This window comes from Anolis sagrei, chromosome 13 (genome assembly GCF_037176765.1).
Source record: "Anolis sagrei isolate rAnoSag1 chromosome 13, rAnoSag1.mat, whole genome shotgun sequence".
Classification (NCBI taxonomy): domain Eukaryota; kingdom Metazoa; phylum Chordata; class Lepidosauria; order Squamata; family Dactyloidae; genus Anolis; species Anolis sagrei.
The window spans coordinates 1,300,581-1,321,923 of NC_090033.1; the positions used below are offsets into that span (position 1 = coordinate 1,300,581).

The following is a 21,343-nucleotide window of genomic DNA, read 5'->3' on the forward strand; positions in this document are numbered from 1 at the left end:
TCATCTTCTCCTTCCTCCTCCTCTCCTTCTCCTTCCTCTTCTTCTTTTCCTCCTCCTCCTCCTTCCTCTTCTTTTTTTCCTCCATCCCATCTCCATCTCATCTCCTTCGCCTTCCTCCTCCTCTTCTTCTCCTTTCTCTTCTCTTCCTTCTTCTTCTCCTCCATCTTCTTGCTCTTCTCCTCCTCCTTCCCCCTCCTCTTCTTCTCCTTCCCATTCTTCTCCTCCTCCTTCATCTTCTTCTCCTTTTCCTCCATCTCATCTCCATCTCCTTCTCCCCCTCATCTTCTCCTTCTCCATCCTCATCCTCCTCCTCCTTCTTCTCCTTCTCCTTTTCCTCCATTATTTCTTTACTGTACAAAGTGAAAAGAAATGACCAGCCAGAACTAAGCTTTTCAATAGGGTTTCCCTTTATTAATTTCATTAAGAACAACAGCGAGTTTCGGGCAGTTCCACAGTCACTTTTAGACCATGGAGAGATGCTTAAGTTGAATGGTAAATTTATATGATTTTTTTTTGCATGCTGTGAACTAACGAATTCAAGAATTCAGATAAAACTTGAAAAGCTTTTGGTAAACAATGGTGAGTTTTGTCTTGTTAAAAATGGTAATTGTTTATATTGTTTATAATATAATTAAATTAAATTTCACATTGTTTATAATATAATTAAATAAAAAAGGGGAGGTATACAAAAACATTATCTCTGCTCCTCTTGAACCACAATCCAAGGTCCGCACTATGCAAGTGGAACTAGGGTTACTCCAGCAATGAGTAGGTGCAATGTCCAATGTGCTACTACATACAATGGCCTGCTGTTGTCTTCCAAATATATGTTACTCTATGCATAGCACATACTTAGGCATGTGTTTGTCACTAATAGCATCCCAGTTACCGCATGAAAGATATGTTTCTAGATATGCCGATATCTAGTTTGTCTTTATTTAAAAGTAAATGATAGAAGGCCAGCTGGAAAGGCAGGTTCACAGTTGCATTTCAATGACAGTAAGTCATTGCTGGGATTTATAGTTCACTTACAATCAAAGAGTATTCTGATCTCCACCAATGATGGAATTGAGCCAAACTTGGCACACAGAACTCTCACAACCAACCAATACAGTATCAACCAGCATCCTCCCTCCTTCCCTCTGTGATTTCTGTTACAGTAAGTTGTAGCAGGACCAAGTGTGTGTATATTGAAGATGGTAATTATTGTGTGCAGCTGGTAATATAGGTCAATCAGCATCCTCCCTCCTTCCCTCTGTCATTTCTGTTATGGTAAGTTGTAGTAGGACCAAGTGTGTGTGTGCTGAAGAAAAACCTTATGATGGTAATTATTATGTGCAGCTAGTAATGTAGGTCAACCAGCATCCTCCCTCCTTCCCTCTGTGATTTCTGTTACGGTAAGTTGTGGTAGGACCAAGTGTGTGTGTGTTGAAGAAAAACCTTATGATGGTAATTATTATGTGCAGCTGGTAATGTAGGTCAACTAGCATCCTCCCTCCTTCCCTCTATGATTTCTGTTACGGTAAGTTGTAGCAGGACCAAGTGTGTGTGTTGAAGGAAAACCTTATGATGGTAATTATTTTGTGCAGCTGGTAATGTAGGTTAACCAGCATCCTCCCTCCTTCCCTATGTGATTTCTGTTACGGTAAGTTGTAGCAGGACCAAGTATGTGTGTGTCGAAGAAAAACCTTATGATGGTAATTATGATGTGCAACTGGTAATGTAGGTCAACCAGCATCCTCCCTTCTTCCCTCTGTGATTTCTGTTATAGTAAGTTGTAGCAGGACCAAGTGTGTGTGTTGAAGAATAACCTTATGATGGTAATTATTATGTGCAGCTGGTAATGTAGGTCAACCAGCAATCTTGGAGTACACCCGATAGGGTATAACTCTATGGGTTTTTAGAATACAGTTCTGGAGAGCTTTTGCTCAAAGGCTCTGCCCTGAGGAGCAGGTTGGAGAGAAGCCGTTATGCTGCTCTAAAGGAGGCTATGATGGAATAGCGGTTAACTCAAGGTTTATGTTTTGCTTTCTCATTTGACTTAAGACGAAGATGCCTTGTTTTGTGTTACTTACAAAGACTATGTAAGTTTCTTGCACTGTTTGTATTTTGTATGTAACCTTGCAAGTTTGTATTTCACCTTTGCTATTAAGAGTAAAGATTTTTCTACTCTTGTCTGTGTGTCTTGGGCATGGGACGTGGCTAAGATCTCCTTGCTGTGCAACAATTTCCAGGCTCCTCATCCGTTGGGCCTCTCCAGCCCCGGGGTATTGCCGTGCCTTAACTCTTTGATTCCCTGTTGTTAGTATTTGTGTCAGACGGGTAAGAGTAGGAGACTCCATATTATCCGACATTTTCATTTATCCGACATTCTGCCAGCCCGTTTATGTCAGATAAGCGAGACTCTATTGTACTACCACATCAATTCTAGGTTATTAAATATGGTTTTCTGTGGGCGAGCAGATGGAGACTACTGGGTGGTTTATGATCTCTATCAGAAACTAGAGCTGATGTGGTCTATCCAATGCAATTTTCTGAATCAGCTGATGTGGTCTATCCAAGACAGTTTCCTGAATCAGCACCCCAAATAACCAAACCAGATCGAAAGTTGATGAAAAAAACTTATTCGTAACCCTTTTGGTACTAATGTTGGAGAGTGGTCCCTGGTCAAAGTGGTCTCTGGTCAAAGAGGTCCAGGGGTCAAAGTGATCCCTAGTCAAAATGGTCCTTCGTGAATTGGTCCCTGGTCAAGTGGCTCCTGGTCAAATTTATTTATTTATTTCAAACTTTTCTATCCCGATCTTCTCAACCTCCGTAGAGGGACTCAGACCGGCTAATAGTACAGTCTAGAAACATCATACAATCACGAGTTAAAATGCATATTGATTAAAAACAAATAAGCCAAATCGCCAAGATAAGATCATGTCCTACTCAGTCCGTATGTGTGGTCGATAACTTTGTTCTGTAGCTGGTTTCAACCATTACTCTGGGATTACTCTCTGGTCAAAGTGGTCCCTGGTCCAGTGGTCCCTGGTCAAAATGGTCCCTAGTGAATTGACCAAGTGGTTCTTGCTCAAGTGGTCCCTGGTCAAAGTGGTCCCTGGTCAAGTGGTCCCTGGTCCAGTGGTCCGTGGTCAAAGTGGTCTCTGATCAAAGGGGACCCTGGTCAAAGTGGTCCCTGGTTCAGTGGTCCGTGGTCAAAGTGGTCTCTGATCAAAGTGGTCTCTGATCAAAGTGGTCTCTGGTCAAAGTGGACCCTGGTCAAAGTGGTTCCTTTGACCCTGGTCCAGTGGTCTGTGGTCAAAGTGGTCTCTGATCAAAGTGGTCTCTAGTCAAAGTAGTCTCTGGTCAAAGTGGACCCTGGTCAAAGTGGTCCCTTTGACCCTGGTCCAGTGGTCCGTGGTCAAAGTGGTCCCTGGTCAAGTGGTCCCTTGTCAAAGTGGTCCTTGGTCCAGTGGTTCCTGATCCAAAGAGTGGTCCAGTGGTCCCTGGTCAAAGTGGTCCCTGGTCAAAACAAGGTTTGGAACCGCCGAGTTAAACGACAGGATATAAACAGTGCAGCAGTTAACATCTACAGTGCTGCAGAGTTGAGTAAGAAACAGGATGGTCAGGACTACAAAGAAGTTGACTGCCAGTCTTCTCCTGACCATTCCTTCAGTTCCAGAAGGTAACTTCCAAGATTCGACAAGACGGTACCATCCAGCCTTGTGCTCAGCCTAATCCCGTTGTGCTCCTCTCATTCCGTTCGTCTCCATCCCCTTTTCCAGATGATTCTCGGGCGACCCTCGAAGTTTGCTTTGACCTGGTCACAATTCACAAGATGGGCTTTTTGAAACCAAAATAGTGGGAAACGAACGGCCTTCCTCTCGTCATGCAGAGTTAGGAAGTAGTAGGAGATATTCCATGACAAACTTGGGAAGATGGCGGTGTCTGCCTTGCTCCGCAGATGCTAAAGAAGTGGACAAAGACAGCGACACACAACAATCCTTCGTAATGGCAGAACATCCTTCTGGCTTCGGAAGTCTCTGAAAAAGTGGACCAAAGCTGGATCCCACCATGCAAGGTTCTGCTGCGCCTGGGATATTCCCCGTTAATGCAACTGGCTTCCGTTCTCCTTTCCGTCACATCGTATAAGCCACCCAGTAAATGACGTTGACGGCGGCAAAGGCTGCCGGGAACACCGCCCGGGCGTAGATATCAATGGTGTCTGCGTCAATGGGCTTGAAGAGGGATTTCAGGCCCGTTTTCTTCTCTGGTTTAGTCTCCTGTGGCTTTTTCATCTCCCCCGTTTCGACTTCGGTGGATCCGGGAAGGTTTTTGGGGACTCTGCGTTGCCGGTTGGAAACCGCCAGCTCCTGGTTCACGCCGGCGATTGAAAGGGAAAACATCACAATGGCATTCTTCACGTTCACCTGAGATGAGAAAGAGAAGGGGGAAAACAATTGAAGAGACAACTGGTTGCAAACCAGTTAGTAGGCCGAAGCCTGTTAGAGTCAGTGGGCCAAAGCTTGTGTTGTGCTGAAGAAAGTGAATAGGCTGAAGCCTGTTAAGAGTTATGGGGAGAAAGCTAGTGTCGTCCTGAGGAGTGTGAGGTAAACCTCTGTCTGAGAGAAGCCTGTGTGAGAGAACGCCTCAGTGGGAGAAGGTCTCAGTCTGTGAGGTAAGCCTCACAGTGAGAGGTTGGCCAAAGCTAGCGTTGTCCTGAGGAAAGTGAATAGGCCGAAGCCTGTTAAGAGTTAGCAGGACAAATCTAGTGTCATTCTGAGGAGTGTGAGGACAATCTCTGTCTAAGAGAAACCTGTGTGAGAGAACGCCTCAGTGGGAGAAAGGTCTCAGTCTGTGAGGTAGGCCTCACAGTGAGAGGTTGGCCTTAGTCTATGACAGTGTTTCTCAACCTTCCTAATGCCGCGACCCCTTAATGGAGTCCCTCATGTTGTGGTGACCCCCAACCATAACATTATTTTCGTTGCTACTTCATAACTGTCATTTTGCTACTGTGACTAATCGTAATGTAAATATCTGATATGGAGGATGTATTTTCATTCACTGGACCAAATTTGACATGTGTGAGAGAACGCCTCAGTGGGAGAAAGGTCTCAGTCTGTGGGGTAGGCCTCACAGTGAGAGGCTGGCCTTAGTCTACGACAGTGTTTCTCAACCTTCCTAATGCCGCGATCCTTTAATAGAGTCCCTCATGTTGTGGTGACCCCCAACCATAACATTATTTTCGTTGTTACGTCGTAACTGTCATTTTGCTACTGTGACGAATTGTAATGTAAATATCGGATATGGAGGATGTATTTTCAATCACTGGACCAAATTTGGCCTGTCTGAGAGAATGCCTCAGTGGGAGAAAGGTCTCAGTCTGTGAGGTAGGCCTCACAGTGAGAGGTTGGCCTTAGTCTACGACAGTGTTTCTCAACCTTCCTAATGCCGCGACCCCTTAATAGAGTCCCTCATGTTGTGGTGACCCCTAACCTGAACATTATTTTCATTGTTACTTCGTAACTGTCATTTTGCTACTGTGACTAATCGTAATGTAAATATCTGATATGGAGGATGTATTTTCATTCACTGGACCGAATTTGGCCTGTGTGAGAGAACACCTCAGTGGGAGAAAGGTCTCAGTCTGTGGGGTAGGCCTCACAGTGAGAGGCTGGCCTTAGTCTACGACAGTGTTTCTCAACCTTCCTAATGCCGCGATCCATTAATAGAGTCCCTCATGTTGTGGTGACCCCCGAGGTCTCAGTCTGTGGGGTAGGCCTCACAGTGAGAGGTTGGCCTTAGTCTATGACAGTGTTTCTCAACCTTCCTAATGCCGCGGCCCCTTAATAGAGTCCCTCATGTTGTGGTGACCCCCAACCATAACATTATTTTCGTTGTTACGTCGTAACTGTCATTTTGCTACTGTGACTAATCGTAATGTAAATATCTGATATGGAGGATGTATTTTCATTCACTGGACCAAATTTGACATGTGTGAGAGAACGCCTCAGTGGGAGAAAGGTCTCAGTCTGTGAGGTAGGCCTCACAGTGAGAGGTTGGCCTTAGTCTACGACAATGTTTCTCAACCGCGACCCCTTAATAGAGTCCCTCATGTTGTGGTGACCCCTAACCTGAACATTATTTTCGTTGCTACTTTGTAATGTTTTTTGTTTGTTTTTTTGGCTTTTTAAGTCCCTTCTGTGGTGTTTTTCAGTATTTTTATGAGTGGTGGCCACTTGTTGACCTGAGAGGTGTCTTGTGTCCAAATTTGGTGTCAATTCGTCCAGTGGTTTTGGAGTTCTGTTAATCCCACAACCGAACATTACAGTTTTATTGATATAGATTATCAGAGGGTCTTACTGACCTCTTCCATCTGTCGGCTGCTCTTTAGCTTGTCTTTTTGCTTTTTCATGTAGTCTGCATTGAAATGGGCAAATGCATATTCCACCAGCGCGGCAAAGACAAAGACGTAGCAGATCCAGAAGTACACGTCCAAGGCTTTGATGGCGGACGCTCTTGGGAGCGAAGACCGGGCACTCACCATCAGGGTGGTCATGGTCAGAACAGTCGTTATACCTGGATGGAGAAGGGAAAAGCATATCGGAACGCTTTGATGGCACAGGAGGCAAAACTTTTTCACCCACCCTCATATAATATAGCAATATAATGATATAACAATAAATACTAATAAATTTTATTTGTTACCCAGCTCTCTTAATGACTCAAGGCAGTGACATAAAATACATACAAAATTTACATTCAGTAGAGTCTCGCTTATCCAACCTTCGCTCATCCAACGTTGTGTATTATCCAACACAGTCTGGCGCCCATTTGGATCCACAGCTGTTTCAATACATTGCGATGTTTTGGTGCTAAATTCGTAAATACAGTAATTACTACATAATGTTACCGTGTATTGAACGGATGTTTTTGGTACTTAATTTGTAAAATCATAACGTAATTTGACGTTTGATAGGCTTTTCCTTAATCCCTCCTTATTATCCAATATATTCGCTTATCCAACGTTCCACCGGCCCATTTATGTTGGATAAGTGAGACTCTACTGTATATCAAAACAAGGCATTATAATACGAGGATTATCCTGAAAGTAAGATTACAAGGCACATAGCTCTCAAGGGGAATTTTCGCAGAGGAAGTTGGTATCACTGCCGTGTAGCGGAAAGCCAGCGAAACCAACAAGCAGTGCCAGTTGTCAGTAGCTCATCGACTGGTGAAGTGGTGAAGGTTAGAGATCAGCGTCCTCATTCCGTTTCCCTCCAAGTATGAAGTTCGTGTTGTCAAGGCATGTAGCTCTCGCAGGAAGTTTTCTTGGAGGAAGTTGGTATCACTGCCGTGTAGCAGAAAGCCAGCGAAACCAACAAGCAGTGCCAGTCGTCAGTAGCTCATCAACTGGTGTTGTGGTGAAGGTTAGAGATCAGCGTCCTCATTCCGTTTCCCTCCAAGTGTGAAGCTCGCACTGTATGAGGGATATCTGGAAAGTAAGGTTACAAGGCATGTAGCTCTTGTGGGGAATTTTCACAGAGGAAGTCAGTATCACTGCTATGTAACAGGAAGTCAGGGGAAGCGAACGAGCAGTGCCAGTCGTCAGAAGCTCATCAACTGGCATTGTGGTGAAGGTTAGAGATTAGCATCCTCATTCCGTTTCCCTCCAAGTGTGAAACTCGTGCTGTATGAGGGATTTCCGGAAAGTAAGGTTACAAGGCATGTAGCTCTCGTGGGGAATTTTCACAGAGGAAGTTAGTATCACTGTTGTGTAGTGGAAAGCTAGCAGAAGCAAATAAGCAGTGCCAGTCGTCAGTAGCTCATCAACTGGCATTCTGGTGAAGGTTAGAGATGAGTGTCCTCATTCCGTTTCCCTCCAAGTGCAAATTTTTAGGAAATTAGTATCACTGCTGTGTAGCCGAAATCCAGCAGAAGCGAATGAGCAGTGCCAGTCGTCAGTAGCTCATCAACTGCCATTCTGATGAAGGTTAGAGATGAGCGTCCTCATTCTGTTTCCCTCCAAGAGTAAAGTTTTCACTGGGAAATTCTGCTGTGTAGCGGAAAGTCAGCGGAAGCGAATGAGCAGTGCCAGTCATCAGTAGCTCATCAACTGGCATTCTGGTGAAGGTTAGAGATGAGTGTCCTCATTCCGTTTCCCTCCAAGTGCAAAGTTTTAGGAAATTAGTATCACTGCTGTGTAGCCGAAATCCAGCAGAAGCGAATGAGCAGTGCCAGTCGTCAGTAGCTCATCAACTGCCATTCTGATGAAGGTTAGAGATGAGCGTCCTCATTCTGTTTCCCTCCAAGAGTAAAGTTTTCACTGGGAAATTCTGCTGTGTAGCGGAAAGTCAGCGGAAGCGAATGAGCAGTGCCAGTCATCAGTAGCTCATCAACTGGCATTCTGGTGAAGGTTAGAGATGAGTGTCCTCATTCCGTTTCCCTCCAAGTGCAAAGTTTTAGGAAATTAGTATCACTGCTGTGTAGCCGAAATCCAGCAGAAGCGAATGAGCAGTGCCAGTCGTCAGTAGCTCATCAACTGCTATTCTGATGAAGGTTAGAGATGAGCGTCCTCGTTCTGTTTCCCTCCAAGAGTAAAGTTTTCGCTGGGAAATTCTGCTGTGTAGCGGAAAGTCAGCGGAAGCGAATGAGCAGTGCCAGTCATCAGTAGCTCATCAACTGCTATTCTGATGAAGGTTAGAGATGAGCGTCCTCATTCTGTTTCCCTCCAAGAGTAAAGTTTTCACTGGGAAATTCTGCTGTGTAGTGGAAGCGAATGAGCAGTGCCAGTCATCAGTAGCTCATCAACTGGCATTCTGGTGAAGGTTAGAGATGAGTGTCCTCATTCCGTTTCCCTCCAAGTGCTAAGTTCGCACTGTAATATGCTACCTAAATACTAAGGGCATGAACCCCACTGCAATTCATCCCAAAATCGATTCAGTTTATGGAGAGGGCGTACTGTTAAGACAGCATGTAACAAAATGAGTAAGGCATATATTGTGAGACCATGAAGAAACTTTGCAGAGAAATCCAAAACAAATGTGATGGGATGCTGACTGTGGGAGTCTGTCTCCTTCATGACAATGCGCGTCCGCACACCGCTCATGCAACACAAGAGTTATTGACTTCCTTTGGTTGGGATGTTTTAAGCCACCCCTCACAGCACACAGTGACTGTCACCTGTCCGCTAAATTGAAGGAACACCTGGGTGGAAAACACTTTTCTGATGATGACGAAGAGGTGAAAATCAAAGTGACGTACTGGCTGACAAAGGCGGGGAGAAACGTCTATTACACAGGCATCAAAAATTCATCCAACAGATGACAAAATGAATTGAGCTGAATTATGATTATGTGGAAAAATAATGTAATACCTATGCTGCAATCTTTGTAAGTTTTACTAAAATATATTCATTCTTTGTATTTAAAAAAATTGGAACCTTACTTTCTGGATAACCCTCGTACAATTTAATATTTAAGAAACATATGCCGAACACAGGGTACAAAGATCAACATATAGGGACAATAGAATGCAATAGAATGCGAATCCTTCGACAACAGAATGCAATGAGTTTCATCTGCTCCATTCATGATCCTGGAGGAGTAACTTTTTGAAAAAGATCCTCCCCAACACTTTTACCTAACGAAACGCGGGCAGGCACCGCAGACTGGCTGATCCAGAAAGAAACCCAAGACATTGCAACCAGGAGGATGGAAGGCACATAGGACTGGATGATGTAGACCCCTCGATTCCTCCTCAAGTGGAAGTGGAGGCTCAGCCGGGGAAACTGGCCAGCTGGGTGACAGGAAAAAGAATAATTTAAAAGATTTTAAAAATAAAATAACTGTAATGCAAAAATATTGCTATCACATCTTTCTTACATGAAGTTCAAGGTCTTTTATCAGGTCTCCTGTCCCATTTTATCCTCCCAATGTCAGAGCAAAGTCAATTAGTCTGAGGGAGAGTGTCTTGACGGGCTTCAGCACAGCGTGTTAAACCGCCAGCTGCAGAAAATTTTGCCGATCGAAAGGTTGACAGTTCAAGCCCGGGTTGGGGTGAGCTCCCAACCATCACCTAGCAGTTCAAAAACAGTAATGTGAGTGAGATAAATAGTAGGGCTGGGCGGTTTCGTTTCGTAATTTCGTAATTCGTTAAAAATTCGTTATTTTTTTTGGTTACGAAGCGATAACGAACCATTCAGGAGCATCTAAAAAACGAAACGAATTTTTCAATTCGTTTCGTAATTGCTTCGTATTCGTTTTGTACTCGTTTCGTATTCGTTTCGAAATCGTTTCGTTATTATTTCCGCATGTCTGGGGCAAGTTTTATAGCTGTTGTTTGTTTAATCAGTGAAAAAAAATATATAAATATCACACCAACAGTCAACAACAGAGGGAGAGGGAAGCTTCGGAAGTTCCCCCTGTCCCATATGGAGGTTTTTTAGTGTATTGCGCGGTCGCGTCCGCCATTAACGAATCGATTCGTTTCGTATTCGTTTCGTATTGTTTCGTAATTTTACGAAATTTCATAAATATCGAACTTTTTTAAAGGAAAATTTCGGAATTCTTTTAAATATCGAAACGCAAAAAACCCCGAAAAACGAATCGAGTTTAGAAACAAATTTTTCCGTGGTTGCCCAGCCCTAATAAATAGGTACCACTTTGGCAGGGAGGCAATAAAAGGTGCCCATGTGGACATGCCGACGATTCAATTGGGGGAGAATCTAAGCACAACAAAGCACACACACACACCCCGGTGGCTGGATTCGAGCACAGCCTCCAGATGCCGGAGATGAAAAAAGATGGGAAGCCTTTACCTCTGTTTATGTAGTTTGTGTACTGTTTATGTACTGCCTGTGAGTAGATAAATAGGTACTGCTTTGGCGGGGAGCTAACTTTATGTTTTATATTTTGGTCTATTAAAACAGCGTTGGGAAACCTAAGGCACCGGGATTGTGGCGCAGCTGGCTGAGTGTCAGCTGCATTAAGATCACTCTGACCAAAAGGTCATGGGTTCGAAGCCAGCCCGGGCTGGAGTGGGTGTCCAGCCATTGTGTAGCCCGTTGTTGACCTTTGCAACCCGAAAGACAGTTGCATCTGTCAAGTAGGAAAATAAGGCACCACCTTGTGTGGGAGGCTAAATTTAACTAATTTATGAGGCCATAAAGAAAAAAGACTCCGGGGAATGTGGAATGCGGAAGAACTTCATCGGTGTCGTTGATGGATGATGGAAAGCAGCAGCTCCCCTGGCGGCCAGAAAAAAGTTAAATAGCCTTGGTGTATTTGTGTGTTAAACGTGGTTTGTCAAACTGGCATTGAATGTTTGCCATATATGTGTTTACTGTAATCCGCCCTGAGTCCCCTGCGGGGTGAGAAGGGCGGAATATAAGCACTGTAAATAAATAAATAAATAAATAAATAAATAAATAAATAAATAAGGGACCCTTTAGCTGAGGCACCCCTGGCGTCCCGTTGGGCATACAGAAAGCGCGTCCTGTAAACAGACATTATCACAGGCCCAGCACACGACAACACACGTGTTTTTTTAATGATAGAACCCATTAGGGGATGGCATTTATAACCCAGGAACGAAAATTGTGCTACGTCGTGTGATAACTAATTATTTACTTTTGTACCGTGATGAATCACGCAAGACATTATTGTAAAATAATAAACATTCCAAGTATTCATATAGCTGCCAGCAGAATAGGAGGAGATTTGAGTGCTGTTTTTATTCTCTCTACAAGTTATGCTATCTGTAGGAAGGACTGAAGGGTTTGTTTACCAGATTTGAAGTTCATGACTTCTGTTGTGAAGCGGTAACTGGTGATGGTGAACTGAGCGAGCTGCAGCTTATCCAACCCATGGATCTGATCCTGGTTTTCGGACCAGCGGTAGACAATATCCTCGGAGGCATAGCCATCTGTCAAACGAGATGGGAGAATAAATACGGAAGACATTGTGCATATTTTTGTTTGATTGTTGTCTGCCTGCCAAGGTGAGGTCTCCATATTTCCAACCGCTTGGGGTCAGAAGAACCAACTGGGACCCAATTACCAAATGGTCTTGTTTTCTTTCTGGGGAGAGTCGACACTCCGTGCGCTGCGGAGCCAAATTCATTACCAAAGCCGCCCACCTGAGAAATCTCTTCATCTCACAAAATGTGGTCCTTTGTCATGGCAATGAACTGATCTAAATTATCTGACTGATTCACTCTACTCCCCCTGATTTCATCTTGGAATTGAATCCCATTTCACCAAACAATCGTTTCACACCACAAGCAACATGGATTACCTGGGAACAGAGGCGGCCCTAGGTCATTGTGGGTCATTGTTATTCCACTGTATTAAAGGCACTGAATGTTGCCTATCTCTGTTATGTTGTAATCTGCTCTGAGTACCTTCAAGGAGATAGAGATAGTACACCCCCCCCCCCCAGGACCAGCTGGGCCAGAGTGAAGAGAGAGGGGGCCAGGGGACAGTTTCACCTTCTCTCCTGTGCTATGCTAATAATATAATATAATATAATATAATGTGATATAATATATTGTATATACATATAATATAATATTATAATATAATACAATATAATAATATGATATTATAATTATATATTTTATCTTACATGTAATATTACTAATAATATTACAATATACTGGTATAGTACAATATAGTACAATATAGTAATATATAATACTGATATTGTACTATACTGATAATATAATATATATTGTGTGTGTTTGTGTGTGTATATATATATATATAGAGAGAGAGAGAGAGAGAGCGTAAGCCACTCTGAGTCCCCTTCGGGATGAGAAGGGTGGTATATAAATGTAAATAAAATAAATAGTAATGAGACACCTCAGCAAGCAAGAGTCCAGAAGTGGCAGGCTAAAACCCGGAACCTCAAGCCATGGCTTTTACCAAATAAGAGAGTATTAATGATGATAATAATAATACTCTCTTATTTGGTATCAGCCATGGCTTGAGGTTCCATGTTTTAGCCTGTCACTTTTGGACTCTGGCTTGCTGAGGTGTCTCATTACTATTTATTTTATTTACATTTATATGCCGCCCTTCTCATTATTATTATTATCTGCAATCTGTATTCCACATGTAAGCCTATCTAACTGCCATGTCTTACACAGCATGGTATTATTATTATTATTAACTACAATTTCGCAATTAAAGCAATACAAAAGAATATAAAAAAATAAAACCACGATGATTATTTATTTAACTCCTCTAGGAATTCCTAACTCCTCCAGCCCAACCTTATGGCCAACTTCCAATGTCCAGGAACAGGGCCCAACGATCTGGATATGATACTGATACTGGTATTACTGGTATTGTACTATGCAAATAATATAATATATTGTGTGTGCGCACGTGTGTGTGCGCACGTGTGTGTGTGTGTGTATTTGTAAGCTGCTGTGAGTCCCCTTCGGGGTGAGAAAGATGGCACATAAATAAAGTGTGATGATGATGATGATGATGATGATGATTATGTGTCCCAGTATGCAACCATGATCTGGGCACGCGAGAGAAGGAGGGCCATTGGATGCAACGCAAGCAAAGTGGATGCTCCATGCCTTGTCTTGCGCCTACTATTGTTGGCCACCCTCTTCAAAGCTCTCATAGGGTTCAACTCACAGCTCTCCAAATCGAGCATGCACTCCTGATCATCCATGGGATATTTCGTGAGGTCCATGTCGCAGGCCACTGTCGAGGTAATCCTACCAAAAAGAGAGACAATAAAAGACAATGATTACATTGACATCAATGGCTCCAAACATGTTGATGTATCGCAGTGGTTCTCAACCTGTGGTACATTTATTTATTTACGACATTTCTATGCCACCTTTCTCACCCCGAAGGGGACTCAGAGCGGCTTACAAGATATATATATATACATACAATATTGTTCTGTCATGCGCTGGGCCTGTAACAATTATCTTTCGTATAGGACGTATACTTTAAGCCCAGCGGGAAGCGAGGGTGCCTCAAAGAGAGATTCTCAGGGATTTTTCTGAAGTGATGGTCTTTAGAGTCTTTAATGATACAACAAAGTCTTTATTGTGGAACAAATAACAAATCTTCAAAGGTTCAAACAACACTTCAAGGCTTTCTTAGTCTAGTCCTCAATGGACTGGTACCTGACTTTGATTAACTGTACTTTCTCTGTAAGAAAAAACCCTTTTTAACCTCTCCTAGGCTGTCTATTATTTAGCCCTGGTTGATGTGGGTCCTACTACCGATTCCAAATGCGTCTGGGCATCGAGTAGACCTACCAGCCAAGGTTTGTAGATATTTCAGCTGGAGTTCCTTGGATCTGTAATGCTATTCTCCCTTCGAGAATTCTTAGAAAACTTCAGGGCTGTTTCCCTCTGATGCTGTGAGCTCTCAGCCAGAGCTTTTGGGACCTTTCCCCTGGAATTTCTGTTTCTGTATCCCCGGATGTTCTTGAGAAAGGAAGCTTTTCTACGGGACGAGCTAGTCTACATCCTATAGCTTAGCTACCTTGTGCGAGACTGCCCAAAATGGCTCCTTTCCCTCCCAGAGCCCTGAACAAGGGGCGGAACCAAAGCTTAATTATGATGGACAGGTGGCCTGCCCTATGACTGCAAACAGATAACAGAAAGAAAATAAAGTTGGAGCTCCTGGTACAGCCGTACCAGCACAAATATATTATATTATTAGCATAGTACAAGATCAGTATTAAATATTACTATATTGTACTATACCATTATATTGTAATATTATTAGCAATATTACATGTAATATAAAATATATAATTATATTATTAGTATTAGTATTATTAGTACCATTATATTGTAATATTATTAGTAATATTACATGTAATATAAGATATATAATTATAATATCATATTATTATTATTATTAGTAGTAGTAGTAGTAGTAGTAGTATTATATTGTATTTCATAATATTATAAATATTATATATACACACACACACACTAGGCATGTGCAATCCATGGTTCTAAATGGTTCTAAAGTACTTACAAAACTAAAGTTCTGCTGGTGAAAACTAGGGGGGGGCTGGTGCTTTGCTTCTACAGTGTTGCTAAAGTTCTGGTGGTGAAAATTTCAGAAATCTAACACAACTTTCAAAATGTCATTATAAATGGCAGTTCCTAATAGGTTCTGTCTGTTGCAACCCAGAGCAGGAAACGAGACCATAAGCTAACAATCCACCACACTTGACTGTGGGAAAAACAATCCCTTTTTATTGGTGAAAAATGGTTACAAAATAGAAGAAAATGCAAAGTCAAAAAGCCACGGTAAAATTCAGCAGTCAAGAATATCCATGAACTAGATCAATATCCAAAAGCCACACTGTAAAAACCTGGAACCTGTTAGCAATTCACTAACCGTACTTGGAGCACTAGAAGCCTCTTGGGATGTAGGCCACGGGAAACGGGAAATCTGCCAAGGTAATGCCTCAGTCTAAACGATGCCTGATCTAACGAGACAACCCTTCGGGGTGAGAAGGGCGGGGTAAAAGAACCCCAAATAAATAAATAAATAACCTGGCGAGAGGCACTTAAAACTGAAGAAACTGTTTCGTGACACGCCTCCAGGCTTTGAAGCCTGTGTTTCCTTTTCCCTTAATCTGCTTGACCTTCGCAGACTCTGCGATTCACTCCTGTTTTTCCAAATCTGTCTTTTTCTATCCTCATTAAAGAAGACAGGTGCTAACTCCTCTGAAGAGCTATCACCGCTTGGCTCTGCAACATTCTCATCAGGCTGTGTAGTTTCACTTTCCAAGCCACTGACCTCAGAATCAACATTTTCATTACCATCAGGGAAAAATACATGTTCAGTAGCATCAGGAAATACAATCAGAGAATCAGGTTCAGGTTCAGCAATCAGAGAATCAGGTTCAGGTTCACACGCAGGCTGAACCCCAACACTGTCATAAAAATCACTAATAATGAAATAATAATGAAATTTTGAAAGTTTTGTTAGAGTTCTGAAATTTTCACCACCAGAACTTTAGCAACACTGTAGAAGCAAAGCACCAGCGCCCCCTAGTTTTCACCACCAGAACCATAGTTTTGAACTGCATTATCTGAGTCCACACTGCCATATAATCCAGTTCAACGTGGATATTATACCTCTGTGTGGAAGGGGCCTCAATCCTTTTGACCTTTTACCTGATGCTATACAGGATGACCCCGTCCGGCTGCAATCGGATGAGCTTGTTCTCCACGGTGACGTCGTGAAACCAGGCCGACTTTGCATTGACGATGAAGGTGTCCGGCAACCAGAGCTTGTCCACAAAGCGACTGTCCAGGCCCAGAGTCTCATTGGTGTGGTTGTAGGACAGCCGGTCATCCCGCCAGCTCTGATGCAGGAAAACCGTCATTGTGTATTCCTAAGGACAAGAACCATCAGATAGGATGTCAGTGCAGGGCTGTCATACTTCAGCCATATTGCAATGAATCTATAGAAATAAAAATGTCATGTTGGTTTGTGGGATGAACAGAACTCAAAAACCACTGGACAAATTGCCGCCAAATTTGGACACAAGACACCAACTAACCCAAAGAGTGACCATCACTCAAAAAAAATTGATATTGTCATTTGGGAGTTATAGTTACTGGGATTTATAGTTGATTTACAATCAAAGAGAATTCTGAACTCCACCAAGGATGGAATTGAACCAAACTTGGCACACAGGACTCCCATGACCAATATGGGCATTGATGGGCATTGACCTTGAGTTTGGGAGTTGTAGTTCACCTCCATCCAGAGAGCACTGTGGACTCAAACAATGATGGATCTGGACCAAACTTGGTACTGATACTCAAAATGCCCAAATACGAACACAGATAGAGTTTGGGGGGAAATAGGCCTTGACATTTGGGAGTTGTAGTTACCGGGATTTATAATTCACCTACGAGAGCATACCAAATGCCACAAACGACGAAATTGGGCCAAACCTCCCACACAGAACCCCCATGTGGGCCACAGCATTTGGGAGTTGTAGTTGCTGGGATTTATAGTTCACCTACAATCAAAGAGCATTCTGAACTCCACTAATGATGAAATTGAACCAAATGTAGCACACAGGACTCCCACGACAAAAATTACAGAAAATGACAGGACTCCCATGACAGAAAATACTGCAAGGGTTTGATGGGCATTGACCTTGAGCTTGTGAGTTGTAGTTCACCTACATCCAGAGAGCACTGTGGACTCAAACAATGATGGATCTGGACCAAACTTGGCACGAATATTCCATATGCCCAAATATGAACACAGATGGAGTTTGGGGAAAATAGGCCTTAACATTTGGGAGTTGTAGTTGCTGGGATTTATAGTTTACTTACAATCAAAGAGAATTCCAAACTCCACCAATAATGGAATTGAACCTAAAGTGGCACACAGGACTCCCAAGACTGACAGAAAATACCAGAAGGGTTTGGTGGGCATTGACCTTGAGTTTGGGAGTTGTAGTTCACCTATATCCAGAGAGTGCTGTGGACTCAAACAATGATGGATCTGGAGCAAACTTGGCATGAATATTCCATATGCCCAAATATGAACACAGATGGAGTTTGGGGGAAACAGACCTTGACATTTGGGAGTTGTAGTTACTGGGATTTATAGTTCACCTACATCAAAGAGTATTCCGAACCCCACCAACGACAGAATTGGGGTAAACTTCCCACACAGAATCCCCTTGACCAACAGAAAATACTTAAGGCCATCCAGTCCAACTCCCTTCACTGGGGCAAGAAAACGTCATCACACAAAAAGTTTGTTTTAATGTGCTCTTAGTAACATCTAGTGAGCAATCGCTCTCCAGGCATGAGAGCCATTGCTTCTATTTCTGCAATGCCCCAAGCAATGCTGTGTCAGAGGTGTTCCAACTACGGATACGGAGGGCCAAAAGCGTGGGAGGGCTCGTACTAGTTCATGAATATCGGTTACCGTTGTCAGCCCAAAATGCAACCCTGCAAAAACAGGAAACAGATTCTTCTTCTGCTTCCTCTTGTCAGAATAATGCATGTGCCGTCGCTGCCTGGGGGCTATAGTTCTTAGTGAAAAAACAAGGACGTGGCAACTTTTCCGCCGGGGATTGCTTCTTGCCTTCCTTTAGAGAACTAGAACTCTCGAGGACCAACAAAACACTATAGATAACTCGAAATAGGCTTTATTGTTTACAAAGAGTTATCTTTCTGAGGCATTAAACTTGATGTTCCAAAAAGGGTAAAGAAAATATACATTACAGTCTCTGGTTGTCTTGGGTCCGAGGAGTTTTCCAGCTGAGTAGCTTCCAAGATCCCTGTTTCTTAATGGCTATGAAGTCAGAACATTCCCAACCCCAGTCCAATGACCTATATTGAAGGCACAAAGTCTTCCTCTTGATGCCAAAAGACTGCTTTGAAGGCGCTTAAGATTCCTCAACGTTGTCCAGATGAGCTGGGCATGAAGTATGAATCTTAAGAGTACAAACTAAAGAATTGGTGATAAGAGATGACTCAACTGAGGGCTTAGAGCCAAGTCTTTCTCACGTCCATCTGTTGAGCGATTTGGTGGTAGAAAGAAAAGGAAAGCACTGCCCTCCTCCCCAGGAAGGGGTGGAGCCAAACAATTGAGCTGGGGGAGTGAGCCAATTGATGTAAAACAACATTGATAGACAGCTGTAAATAACCAAACAATTCAACTATATATTTACATACAAGTGGCGCCAGTCATGCCGTCACAATGCACATGATGACAAATCAGAATACGCTGTTCTCCTCTCAACTTACCATATTGGCTTCCGAGATGTGGTCAATGCTGGCGACTTCGATAGCTAGGGCCACATTCACAGGGGGGCCTGAATCGGAGACAAACAAGAGGGGATGTTGAATTGGAAGCAGCGGTGGACAAGTCTGCATCCCACATAATAATAATAATAATAATAATAATAATAATAATAATAATAATAATCTGTATTTATACCCCGCCACCATCTCCCCAATGGGGACTCGGAGCGGCTTACATGGGGCCAAGCCCGGACAACATATTACAACAAAATAAAACCAGAGCATAAACAATAAACAACACCATCAAATTACATCAAGAAAAAAATTATAAACAAAGTCATAAAATAACATTCTAATAGGCACAATCACAATAACAATGGGCGGGCCACATGTACAAAACGATTCTAGGACTCTAATGAGATAAAAATAGGAGCAAGTTATTTGCATGGAACTAGTAAAAACATACATAGTTGTGAAGCTAAACTTCACATTTGGGAAGAGTGTTAGAAGCGCGCTGAGGGGTGTAATGGACATAATGGACCTAACAACAACAACAAGAACAACAACAAACAGATCCCAAATGTAGACTCTGCAAGGAAGCCGATGAAACAATAGATCCCATCCTCAGCTGCTGCAAGAAGATTGTGCAGACAGACTCCAAGCAGAGGCACAACACGGTTGCTCAGATGATGCATTGGAACTTGTGCCACAAATACCTTCTGCCTGCCACAAAAACTGCTGGGATCACAAGCCAGAAAAAGTTACAGAGATTGAACACGCCAAACTCCTCTGGGATTTCTGGATTCAGACAGACAAGAGTTTTGGAGCATAATACTCCTGGCCTCACAATTGTGTTAAAAAACAAAGTATGGATTGTTGATGTTGCAATCCCAGGTGACAGAAGGATTGCAGAGAAACAACTGGAAAGGCTGACACAACATGAGGATTTAAAGATCGAATGGCAAAGACTCTGGTACAAGCCAGTCAAGGGGGTCCCAGTGGTGATCAGTACATTGGGTGCAGTGCCTAAAGACCTTGGCCTGCACTTAAGCACAATCGGCGCTGACAAGATTACCATCTGCCAGCTGCAAAAGGCCACCTTACTGGGATCTGCACGCATCATTCGCTGATACATCACACAGTCCAAGACATTTAAATTATTTATTGTTTATTTATTGACAGTATTTATATTCTTTCTCACCCCGCAGGGGACTCAGGGCAGATTACAATGTACATAAACATGGCAAACATTCAATGCCATAGACACACAACATATCTAGACAGACACTCAGAGGCTATTTAACATTCCAGCTTCTGGCCACCAGAGGAGCTGTCGCTTCACCGTCCGTTTGTGACACTGATGAAGTACTTCCTCATTCTTTGCATACTTGCTGGAGATTTTTATGGCCTCGTAAATTGGTTAAATTAGCCTCCCCACGTAAGTGGTACCTAAATTTCCTACTTGACAGATGCAACTGTCTTTTGGGCTGCAAAGGGCGACAACAAGCTACACAAATTGGTCGGAAGCTCACTCCGACCTGGGCTGGCTTCGAACTCATGAGCTTTCGGTCAGTAGTGATCTTAATGCAGCTGACTCCCAGCCAGCTGCGCCACAGTCCCGACAGTGTACAAGAAATGGCAGTGTACAAGAGAACAAATGACACAACAACACCTCTTACCTCCTATCCCAGGTCTGAAATTCCGGGCGTAACCTTTCATCAAGTCATCCAAATTGGGTAACCAAGATATTTCTATGTTGGACCCTATATAATCTCCAATGTCGTTCATAGCTCTGCATAAAAAGAAGGAAAAGAAGAAGGAAATGTAAGTACGGATGCAAAAGACAGTTTAATCATAAGTATCTCTCCCAAGGAAAAACATTGAAGGACCTCAGATATGCTTGATGGTCTCTTGATGGGCATGCTCCAGAACAGGTCGGGAGTTTCCAAGATCTGGGGCTTTCTTTTCACCACAGACTCTCCTGGTCTACTCATGTTGCTTCTCAAAGCTCAAGTAAGCAGATCAGCCATTTGGCATTTTACCTCTACTATGATCCATGAATGAAAAGTAATGCCTCCACCTTCGTAACTCCTCAACAGATGGCAGTACTCGTATGTGGTAGGTACTGGCTTGTTCAGTAGACTCTCCTCTACACTTCCATTTTGGCGGGAAGCCTTAGTGTTGAACGGTTGTGTTGTTAAAGTGAAAAGTAATGCCTCCACCTTCGTAAGTCCTCAACAGATGGCAGTACTGTTATGCGGCAGGTACTGGCTTGTTCAGTAGACTCTCCTCTACAGTTCCATTGTGGCAGGAAGATATAATATTGATCAGTTGTGTTGTTAAAGTGAAAAGTAATGGCTCCACCTCCGTAACCCCTCAACAGATGACAGTACTCATATGTGGCAGGTACTGGCTTGTTCAGTAGACTCTCCTCTACAGTTCCATTTGGGCAGGAAGCCTTAGCATTGAACGGTTGTGTTGTTAAAGTGTGAAGTATGGAACCCTGCGCAGAAGGTCGGTCAATGCGACTTAAGCACCATATGCGGCAGGTACTGGCTTGTTCAGTAGACTCTCCTCT

The 21,343-nt window shown here is 43.1% G+C and overlaps 1 protein-coding gene across 1 annotated transcript in view; it reads right to left on the reverse strand.

Moving 5' to 3' along the window:
• Positions 1-388: 388 nt before the first annotated feature.
• GABRD (gamma-aminobutyric acid type A receptor subunit delta) overlaps positions 389-21,343 on the reverse strand; it is a 55,888-nt gene continuing 34,933 nt past the window's right edge. Inside the window, exons 2-9 of the mRNA XM_067472950.1 lie at positions 20,445-20,557; positions 18,769-18,836; positions 16,162-16,382; positions 13,637-13,719; positions 11,770-11,907; positions 9,625-9,780; positions 6,350-6,561; positions 389-4,412 (exon numbers count right to left, since the gene is read on the reverse strand). Coding sequence (XP_067329051.1) covers positions 4,122-4,412; positions 6,350-6,561; positions 9,625-9,780; positions 11,770-11,907; positions 13,637-13,719; positions 16,162-16,382; positions 18,769-18,836; positions 20,445-20,557 — 1,282 coding nt within the window. The 3' untranslated portion in view covers positions 389-4,121. The remainder of the gene's footprint in view (positions 4,413-6,349; positions 6,562-9,624; positions 9,781-11,769; positions 11,908-13,636; positions 13,720-16,161; positions 16,383-18,768; positions 18,837-20,444; positions 20,558-21,343) is intronic.